Here is an 11,009-nt window from a genome sequence, read left to right as displayed (position 1 = left end):
AAATAACATTGGTAATTTTATTGCCTTTCTTTGTTTATTTTGTGTATAAATCATTCATCAAGAAATGTTTCAGGCACATGTAAGCAAATTTATTTCCACTTTGTGTCAGGTTCTGTGTAGAGGTCATTAACTGGAACCATATCATTATGGTTTCTGTCACCCTCTATTCTGTTCTGTATACACTTCACCCTATCTGGGTCAGGTTTACATATCCCCACTGTTGAACAATCACAAGACACAGAGAAAAAGAGTAATAAGTAATATAATGACTTAAATAAATAATGGAAATATGATACAACTAATATTAAACTAAATAACTACTTATATTAACCAGTTCATACTACATTCATTTCACACACCAGATACCATTTGCTGACTCTCACATGCTTCTATACACTTACAAAATACAAATGTTCTCACTTCACAAGAAAAAATTGATTTTAATGGATACACTTCAATATGGGGTTTAAGTTACACGTCTCTCTTCAATCCATACTATTTAATGTACACTACTTTGTCATGGACAATGCATAAACATAGTCTTTACTTTGTAACATGATGCTATGAAAACATTTGTTTCATCATGTTAATGCTCTTTCTCACACTGTTGGGAGTAATGTGTCTAGCCCACAAGATGGATAGGATTATGTGAGCCCAAACATCTAATGGTTAAGGTTGTCCTACCCACACAGTGGATACAACAATATTTGCTTACATGGCTAATGATTGGAGTTGTCCTGCTTATACAGCTGATGAGACAATTTTAAGTCACATTGCTAATGGTTAGGGTTGTTCTGTTCACATGGCTAATTGTTAGGGTTGTCCTGCACATACTGTTCAAAGATTGTTTACTGAAGGGCAACCTGGTGAATGTTGCTTGTACTTCATTGCTGTAACACAATAACCCTAATCTTAAAATATGACACATGCTTGAGAGTAGGCTCAGACAGAGGAGAGAATATCTGAAAAGCATTGTTAATAGTCTGCATCTGTCTAGGAAGTTTTTTGCCATCCAAAAAGTCCGAGATAGATGCAGTCCATTATCACCAACTTTCAAATATATAACAGTCATGTTGTGCATACACCAATTTAGTCTCTTTTTTTTTTCATCTTGCATACTTTCTCAATATTATAAATGCATTTACTAATCTCCGTCTATTTGAAAGTCAACAATATTCATTACACATGCCCAACAATTTGGTAATTTTTTTTTATTATACATACTTTCTTGATTTTATAGTATAAATGTATTTACTACTAATGTCCAACATTTGTTTGAATACTAGCGTAAATACCCGGTTTTGTTCGGGTTATTAGGTTGATATATTCTAGATGACTATGTAAGTGTGTGTATATACTTTTCTTACTAAGCAACATGAAATAAAAGCTGTTGTTGGAACGCATTGGCTTTTCTATATATTAGAAATTGTTATATGTGGTTTTTTGCTAGCTTGCCTCATTAAAAAGATGCACGCATGTACATTTCTATTTGTAATATAAGGAACCACTTGTCCTCTATGTGGTTTTTCGCTAGCTTCCCTCATAAAAGGATATATGTATGCACATGAATAAGATAAGTAATACCCAGGTGCACACCCTCAGGTTCCACTTGGTATGGATGCAAAGTTTCAGGATTTTAGGTTCTTTCCTCTTGGAGCTACGGCAGTCACACAGACATGCATGTGCATATGCACCGAGTGATGCATGTATATGTCTGTCTGTGATTTCTACTTGTAATATAAGGGACCACTTCTTCTCTATGTGGTTTTTTGCTACTTTGGCTCATTAAAAAGATGTGCATGCATGTGGATAAGTGATACCCAAGTGCATACCCTCAGGGTTCACTTAGTATGTGTGCAAAATTTCAGGTTTCTAGGTTCTTTCCTCTTGGAGCTATAGTTGTCATGCACACACAGACCCACAGACACACCCTTTTATTATTATTATAGATAACATTATTCATTACATGTGCCTGACATTATAATCTTAAGGTTGAAACATTACAACCAATCCAATCTATATACAAATCTTAACTCTCACAACAAGCATTCCAACTTTAACAATACCAAATTTCTTACATTCATATTTGTTTTGTATGCAGTACCAATGACAGTCTAAGGAGTAATGACTTAGGCAACTGTCTAAAGTGGCATATTGCAGGGCAAGAGGGGGGTGTTGCAAATTGTACATCAGGAAGAATGAGCGGGAAGAAGGAATGTTGGGGAGAATTACCCTTTCCGTGTAGAAAGGCATACACACAGAATAAGAGAGAACCAACTCTCCCTTTGCAGTGAATGAAAAACTTAGAAAATAACATACAATCTGTAATAAATTTTTTGACTAGTGAATACATTTTATATTGATAAAGTATAATGATATTCTCTCACCTTGTACCTCAAGCAGGATCCACACACACTATTCTGTCCCACAAAAATATGTAATGAATTGTCTCACATTCTGGCACATGGGTTTTTATTCACTCAACCTCATTTACACATCATGCCATCAGGATTGCCAAATATCCATAAATTATCAGACAGTCAGTTAAAGGAAAAAAGCCACATTCTAACACTGTCTGTGAACCCATAAATAGCAAAAAAATTATTTTAATGATGCCAGTTGACACATACAGCACCAGTAAAAAAGCCCACTGTTTGCCTGTATATCAGTAAGAACAAAACTGTAAGGTTGGCAACTCTGCATGGCTCCTACATGTATGCAGTGAAAGCCACTCTTTCAAATAAGCATGTGACTTACTCTCTAGACTTACTTTACGTCTATATAACCTGACTTGGTATTTTACCATTTGGTAGCACATTAATGTTTATATTTGCTGCTACCTTGTGATTGGTTTTGTGTACATATAATCTGTTCGACAGTATGACATTGATTTACTATTATAGATGGATATTTTCCCTAACAATCTGAATTGAAATTCTCTGATATGTTTACTTTTAATGGCAGTTTATGTAGTTTATATACTGCATGCTGAGTTTTAAGTTCGTCTATATGAATTGCCTTGTGATGTAGAGTTTTGTGCCATTAGATTTTTACTTATTTTATAATGCATTATGGATCATACATACAGTAGTTCAGAATGTAAAAATAACTGATTAATTGTCATTTCTACACTTCATTAAAAGAGGTATTTGTTTTTGTCATTACCAAAATTAGTTATTTTATATTCACTGACACAGTAATAGTTAATAAGAATGATGCTTAATTTTGATTGGATATTTTTATACTTGCAGCCAAAATTCATTCCAGAATTTATCAGGTATGAAAATTTCTTTTTATTTTCACTGTATTTTATCTTATTGTATTTTAAAACTAAAATAAGAATGTACTTATTAGTTAATTTATCCACAGGGTACATAGAAAAAGTAAGTAGTCTAGACAAAGACAATAAATTACTGAAATAAGGCATCAAAAGAGAAAGAAAAGAAAAATAATATATTACGCAATTTGGGAAAATGTGAACTTGTAAAACTTTCAACCTCGACTATGAGAGAAAGGTAGAAGTTGATATGTGCTAAAACAAAAAAAAGAGTATAAGTGTGGAAATATCTTGCTCTAAACATTTACTAGAAAATCAGCAGGTTTTTCAGCTGAACTTATTTGTCAATATTGTTTATAAAACTAAATTCTTATATTATTGCTAGTGCTGCCAAAGAAATATTAAGTAGAATAACAAGTCTTGGCAGAGACATGAAAAATTACAATACTTCCTAAAAATAGTTATTGTAATCTTCGTCTGCATGAGTGACAGTATTATATTCGAAACATACTTTCTGTTTTAATTATAGAATGTCCATAACCTGCTTATGTGTGAATTTTTCACTATTGTTGGTTTTATGTCTTTAAAAAAGTTCTCTGAACTCATCTTTGTTGGCAGCAGATATACCTCATGTAAATAAAAATTGAGAAAATTCCAAGAAGTGCAGTAAACAGTATTATTATAAGTAGCATTGTGAATACGAATACTTTTTCATGAATATTGAAACTGAATATTTAACCTGTTATATTTTATGTGACTTGTGTTGTAAGCAGCCCAGACATCACTGTGATTCTTAAAAACAAAGTAAAAGAAAATTTCACCACTTTCACCCTCTGAATAGAAACTGTGAAACATATGTTCCTATCTCCTTATCTGTCATCATAATATTAAATGGCACCAAAGTTTACAAAAAAAAACACAAATATTTCTTTGTCTTTATTGTTGAATATTCAAAAAGCAATATACTGTATTCATTTCAGCTCTTTTTTTACAAGTAAGACTATATACAACTGGCAATTCTTCAACAAAATTTACAGTTTCAAATTTTATTGTGCAATTGACTATAAAAACAATTTAGCACTTTTCAGAATTTCTCAATAGACCTAAACGAAAATATGAATGTGGAATAAACTTACTATAATAAAATTTCTTGTTAGTTAAGTATTTTATAAGTTACTTTTTAAAATTATGATTTATTTTAAGACAGAAGGACTTCAGTTTTTCATTTGTCATTTTTAGAATCTACCGAGTAAATAGATCTATGTTTTACCATTAATTTTGTTTCTAGTAATTCAATAATTTTTAGATTCCTTGTCAATGCTGTTTCTTTGAAAATATTTCAGGACTCGCTTCTTGCATGTTATTATGAAATGATCTGTGTAGTAGTCATTGCTTATTTCAACTTAATTTTCATTGAATTAAAATAATAATATTGATTATATTTTTTAAGAGTAACTAACATAGTTATTAAGTAGTTTGATGTTTGAGTTAAAAATTCCAAGTAATGTACATGAAAGAAAGTTATTTTGTATCAAGAAGACATAAATGTATATTTCAAATTTATGCAAAGAAAACATGACTTTTAAATAGAAAGTACTAGTGAAAGGAACATCAGAAACATACTCTATTATGAATTGTGTTCATACATTAAATTGACTTTCACTCTGTCTTTTTTTACATCGAGTAGAAAGTATTAATACCATCATCTGGTTAAATAATTATCATTGCCAGATAAAATAATAACTGCTATGTTTCATGCCTTGAAAATTAAAACTATTCAGAGGTGGGATTTTTAGTAATATTTAACAATATATATATCATTCAAGTTAATAAACATGCAACTGAAGCATTAAAAAAGCACTTATAAATATTCACAGGAAAACTGTATTAGAAATTTATTTAAAAGATTAAATTTCCAGACATTAAAAGCAGTAGTTTTATAAATATGTTGCATTATAAAACTTATTTTTAATGTTCTCTTCTTGAATCCAGAAAAATTTGTGTTTTTTGATACTTTGTAAATTTTGTAAATAAGTATATATTACTTTTGTCTTTCATGAGAGAATTTTTAGTTCCAATAACTTTGTTTTGTTGGACTGTTTTAAGGTAAAAAAATTTCAATAACATAAACTACCGTGACAATAAAACTTTTAGAAATGTTTGAAAAGAATGCCACTTAACATCTATAACCAGAAACTTTTCATTTTAACAGTAATTTTTAAACATTTTATTTTACATGCTTAAAGCCATGTTTACTTATTTCTTTAGAAAGCAACAAGAAAAAGATTTTGATATTGTGTCAGGCACACGATATTTAGGTAGTGGTGGTGTGTATGGATGGGACTTGAAGAGAAAAGTTATCAGGTATTTACTGTATAAAAAATCTTTAAATATCATAATCACAGCACTTTCGAGTTCTGGAAAGTATAACTTTTCCTTCCATGTTCTAGGATATTTTTTTCCTGTTTAAAAAGTTAAAATGGATTTTAATATATTTGAATTGCTTTAAGAAATATTTTAATGAATGTGATTTTTGTAAACGCAGTTTCTAAACATAGAGAGACTTTATGTATTCATTGTGTTGTGCACCACATTCACAGGACAAATTTTGTAAACATAGAGGGACTTTATGTATTCCTCATGTTGTGCACCACAGGACAAAGCCAAAATGTCAGAAGAACTGTTAGTATTATATAACTCCATTCAATTGGCCTGAAGATGGTCCTAGGAATAGTACCAAAAGCTTCCTATAAAAAAGTTTTGATGTAAGGTAAATCTGTTTTAAGTGCCATAATAATGTTGGTATTGTTCTTTTCTTGGCATAAGTTCAGAATATTAGTTATGACAGAGTGTCATTTTAGTACAGGAAGATTAGAAAACCTAAGACATAATAAATTATGAGGTCCCGATTTGCATAGTGATAAATACTAGAACATACCTCTGAAAAGTTTTGAGAACTGAAAGCTAAAGCTATGTGAAAGTATAAAGTATACAAAAGTGCTTCAGGAAAAGGTCAAGATTTCCGGAACATTTAAAGATATTCTGTTTGTTCAGCTTTTGATAGCCAGCCCCTTTATTTCATATAAAAGCAGGATTCTTCTGAGTTTTCATGTATTATATTCAATACAAGTAGTAGCTCAGGAGTGAATGGGCTCATTTTTCTGAACATTCAGAGTATGTTGCCCTTTTAATGCTAATATGGTTTAAGTTGAGTTGGGTAACAAGATTGGATTAACAGTTCCTTTTATGCTTTCTCCAAAAATTAATATTTTCCTAAAGTACAGAAGGTCATTTACTATTATGAAAATGCATCTAAATTAGCTATGGTCTCCCTTTCTATAATGTCAAAATTGTTCTAGGTCTTCAGTTAAATGGTAGATAGGCATCTTTCCTGTACATAAGAGCAAACAATATTGACTAAGCTTGCTTCCAAAATTCGTTAAGTGGCTGTATATGTATGCTCTTTCAAAAAAAAAAAAAAAAAACTCGCGCAGCAAGGTTGTTATATAATAGAAAGCCAAAGAAAAGAGCATTTTGGAAAACTTTGCAGAGCTAGCTGCTTATGAAATGATTAAGTTCAGAATACTAGTATTGATGATTATTTTCCCAGCAATCATGCTTTCCCTGCTTCTTAACAATGGGTCTGCAATAATTTTTGCTTGAGATCAGCTTTCTTCAGAGAACAACCATGTCACTGTTGACCTGCTATTGTTGTGCAGTTTCTTTTAAATGAACTAATCTTATAAAGCCATGACTTCCAAGTACACACTTTAATGGACCAAAAATCTGTTGGAGTTGCATCTGGGAACTTGACGAGTATGTGGTCCAACAAGATTGTTATGATCCTAATTTCTGCAGGAGCAGGATGACTGAATATATAACTGTTGACATATATCTTGAATAACTGTTATATTTGTTTTAGTAACATTTTTCATGTTATTTATGATAAATGAGTAAAAATTGCTTGGTGAGTAAGACATGACCAACACAATATCCAATAGACTAAATACAGATAATTTATTTTGCACAGCCAATACAACTGTAATAGAATCATGATTGTGAAGTTTTTCTTATTTTGTTTTATAAACTTATCTACCATGACCTTGTATAAAGTAGCCTTTGAACTGTTGTGTTCTTTGTATTTTTTGGTATCTCTTTAATGTTGAAGATTTATAAGTCAATGTCACTTCTCTTAGAAATGTCATACTTAATGAGCTGAGAGTTCTGTCACTAGTGCCATGACTTTTGAAGCATAAAATTCTGATTTAATGTGTAGTTTTGAAGTGCTGGCTTTTCCAACATTCTTAAAAGTGAAACGTTTGCACTATGTGTTGTGCACATAAGGCATGTTAATATTTTGCTCAGATCCAAAATCACCTCAGGCTATCATTGCAGTGGCCACCATACACTGAGTCATGGTATCTGTGATCCTTATCACTTCTGGGCATCTATACTCACAACTTTGTTTGCTTAAAATGGTCTCTTTTTATCATTATTTATATACCCCTAAAAGACATGTTGTATTGTGATGAGAATTAAAGAATATGTTTTATTGGGGTATATACAAAAGCAGTATTTGATAAAAATTACATTATTATTATTACCTCATTTTTCTTTTTACCCCATATGTTGGGCAAAGAAGGACATGCATAGGTCTCACTGTTGTGTTTGGGAACAGTTTAAGGTCTTGTTGACACATTATTAATTGTTACTCTTTACATGACATTTATCTGTCCAGCCTTAGTAAAGAAACAACATTTGTTTACTTCCCATATTTGGCAATGTAGTGGATATAACCATTCAATTTTTCAAGACAATTCAGCACCTGTTAATATGAAGAAGGTTTTAAGTTTTTGTGATACATTTTACACAGCTGTTGTTAATTTATATTCTGACTTATGGAATTTGTTTAACCTTCAAATTACTAACTTGTTTCTATACTCTTCACTGTTGGTGGGATCTTCATATTGCATCATATCGAGTAAATTATATGTATTTGCTAGATACAATAGTCAATATAAAGAACTACCCCCTCGCCCCATCAGTGGCTTTAGTAGTAAGTTTTAAGGCTCATAATGCTAAAAACTTGGTTTTGATATCTGTGGTGGGAATAGCACAGATAGCCCTTTGTTTAGTTTTGTGCTTAATTACAAATAAATAAAGAAACAAGTAAACACTCATTTTTTGTTTAAAATACACAGAGAGCCCAAGCAGTAATTAGTTTAATTGATTGTAATATTGATAGCATTTTTGTTTAAATTATTTTGTGTGATTCATATCTTATTACGGGTTCTGTAACCAACAAAGTCGTATATCTGCCAGGTTGGTGGTGTTGGTCTATATCTCTGTTAGCAAGAGGTGGATTTGATGTGGCAGCGTACTTCTTATTAGCATTTGAAATGTCACACTATTATGTTTTAGTTTTTAGTTGGTGTGTTTTTAAACTTCATTTTATTAATTTTACATCGGATGTTTACAATTTAGTTAATCATTTGGCAATATCACTGATATGAACTCGTATGTTAATCGAGACTTATACTTGCACAATACTATTTTAAAGATTTAATAGATATCTTTATTTATTTATTGTTCCCATTATAAAAATGTTTTTAAATAAGAATGTATTAGATAAAGTGTACTCATGAACTAGTCATTTATGACCTATTTTTTAGCCGAGGGGCCAACCTTCTCACTCAGATTCTTCTTCGTCCAGGAGTGTCAGATTTGACTGGTAGCTTTAGGTAAGTAGATTACTCTTTTTTTTTTATAGAGTATATATTATTTAAGTAAATGTGGCATATATTAAAGTATTAGTTAATATTTCATCTTGTACAAAGAAGTACTGTAAATACTGCTCTAGGCTACATACAATACATATCACAATAAGATAGTAGGTACTTGTTTGTGAATTATTTGACTTTAAAATTTTGGATCATTACTGACTGAAAGTTATAATAAACATTAAAAAATATTAATTAGTCCATTAGACATTACCATACATGATGGTCTCAGCACAAACACGGGGATATAAATGTCTTTATTTGGCCTCAGTGTGGAAATATAGCCATTTCACGTTACATGGAATTCTTAAAGGTTAATTTTAAAGGAATAGTCCTTATCTGGAGAAACACATAATATTGAAAAAATAATGTGTTTAAACGAATTAAATGTCTTGTTGGGGAAAGTTACTATTCTTTCCACTGTTATTAGTGCAAACATATAGAAGATATACAATATAGAAACAATAATATTAATTATGACACTGATCATAGACAGGGCTGTGCTTTTCATTAACCTCCAAATTTTTTCAGCCTGACCTATTCTCATCCTTCATCTCTGCATATACATTTCAGCTAGTTCTTACAGCTTAACAAATAAAATAAATGCTGTATTATTACCCTAAAGATATATGTAAGTGGCTTAAATAAAATTGATAATAATTACAACTTACTCAGGGTTCAATTTTAAGTAAATTTCCAGGTTGTCTAGAAGGTTGTATTGGTTGTCTGAAAAAAGATACGTATACACTAAAAAAAAAAGATCCAATTATGATAATATTGGTGTACAAAGACCCTAAAAAGATCCAATAAAAAATAATTTTGATGTTTTTATATCTTATTTCCAAAAAGTAAAATTAATGTTTAGTTAAAAATTTTGCATTTTTATTCAACTAATTTTTTATGCCTTATTTCCTGGGAAGTTTCGTTACATTGGAAAAAATAAGCTCAAACCATAGTAATTTTACATTGTATCTTAAGGAAACAAACAGTCAATAACCTGTAAAACTTTTAAACTGAACAACAACCTTGGTCAATCTTTTCATTACAACCAGCTTGGCCTGCCCACCAAGTACAGTAAAGTATACAGGCTGTAGTAAGACTAGACTTGTATCAGAATTCTCATATGTACTACTATACTGTTAAATGTACACAATGTCTGAGCACTGCACATGTACACTGAGTGGTCACAAGTAAATAGACACCAAATTTTTTGTCATTTAACTGATTTATGCTAACTAATTTGTGTTCACAGAGCACTATATAAATGAAAATGGTCTGCACACTAATTATCTTGTGCTACAACATGCCTAGAACTCAAGATTCTCTCGAATTGTCAGATTTTGTTAGAGGAAGGATAGATGGTCAAGCAGATGGCGGAATAAGTCAGTGGCAAATTTCGCAGAATTTGGGAATCCCACTTTCGACAGTCAACAGAATCATCGTGCAGTTCAGGAAACAACTGAGCAGCGTCCGGGCCGTCCTGGTCCTTCGGAGAGGACAAAAAAGGGCTGTCAAGAGGAGCATTAGAATGGATCCCAGATTAACGACTGCAGAAGTGGCCAAAGTTGGTGGGATGAGCCCGAAATCTGTTCAACTGATTCTCCACAGATTGGGTTATCGTTGTAGAGTAGCTAGACGGAAGCCCTTATTAAGACCTGCCAACATAGTCAGACAAAAGAAGTGGGCAAGTGATATGATGATCAAGCCTCTGGACTTTTGGAAGACCGTATTGTTCTCAGACGAATCAAGATTTGCTCAATGGAAGGATATGGGTCTAGAGAATGGCTCACCAAGAGTTTTGGCTCAACAGATTGCAGCCAACTGTGAAGCATGGTGGTTTCAGCATGATGGTTTGGGGAGCTGTTTGGGTTGGTGGGAGATCGAGCTTAGTAGAGTGTGTTGGCAATATAAATTTTGTGAAATACGTCGAAATATTGGAGGAAGGACTCTTG

General features: G+C 31.7%; 1 protein-coding gene across 2 annotated transcripts in view; it reads left to right on the top strand.

Annotated features, from left to right (window-relative positions):
• LOC106465384 (dolichol-phosphate mannosyltransferase subunit 1-like) overlaps window positions 1–11,009 on the top strand; it is a 36,550-nt gene that overhangs the window by 20,299 nt on the left and 5,242 nt on the right. Inside the window, exons 4-6 of one of the 2 annotated variants that reach the window (XM_013925608.2) lie at window positions 3,252–3,277; window positions 5,546–5,641; window positions 8,950–9,018. In XM_013925608.2, the coding sequence (XP_013781062.1) occupies window positions 3,252–3,277; window positions 5,546–5,641; window positions 8,950–9,018 (191 nt within the window). The remainder of the gene's footprint in view (window positions 1–3,251; window positions 3,278–5,545; window positions 5,642–8,949; window positions 9,019–11,009) is intronic. The other variant, XM_022393277.1, reaches the window with a different exon arrangement.

The sequence above is a fragment of the Limulus polyphemus genome, unplaced genomic scaffold (genome assembly GCF_000517525.1).
Source record: "Limulus polyphemus unplaced genomic scaffold, Limulus_polyphemus-2.1.2 Scaffold1926, whole genome shotgun sequence".
Lineage (NCBI taxonomy): Eukaryota > Metazoa > Arthropoda > Merostomata > Xiphosura > Limulidae > Limulus > Limulus polyphemus.
The sequence above is the reverse complement of the archived record's forward strand: the minus strand, read 5'-3'. Positions and strand labels throughout refer to the sequence as shown.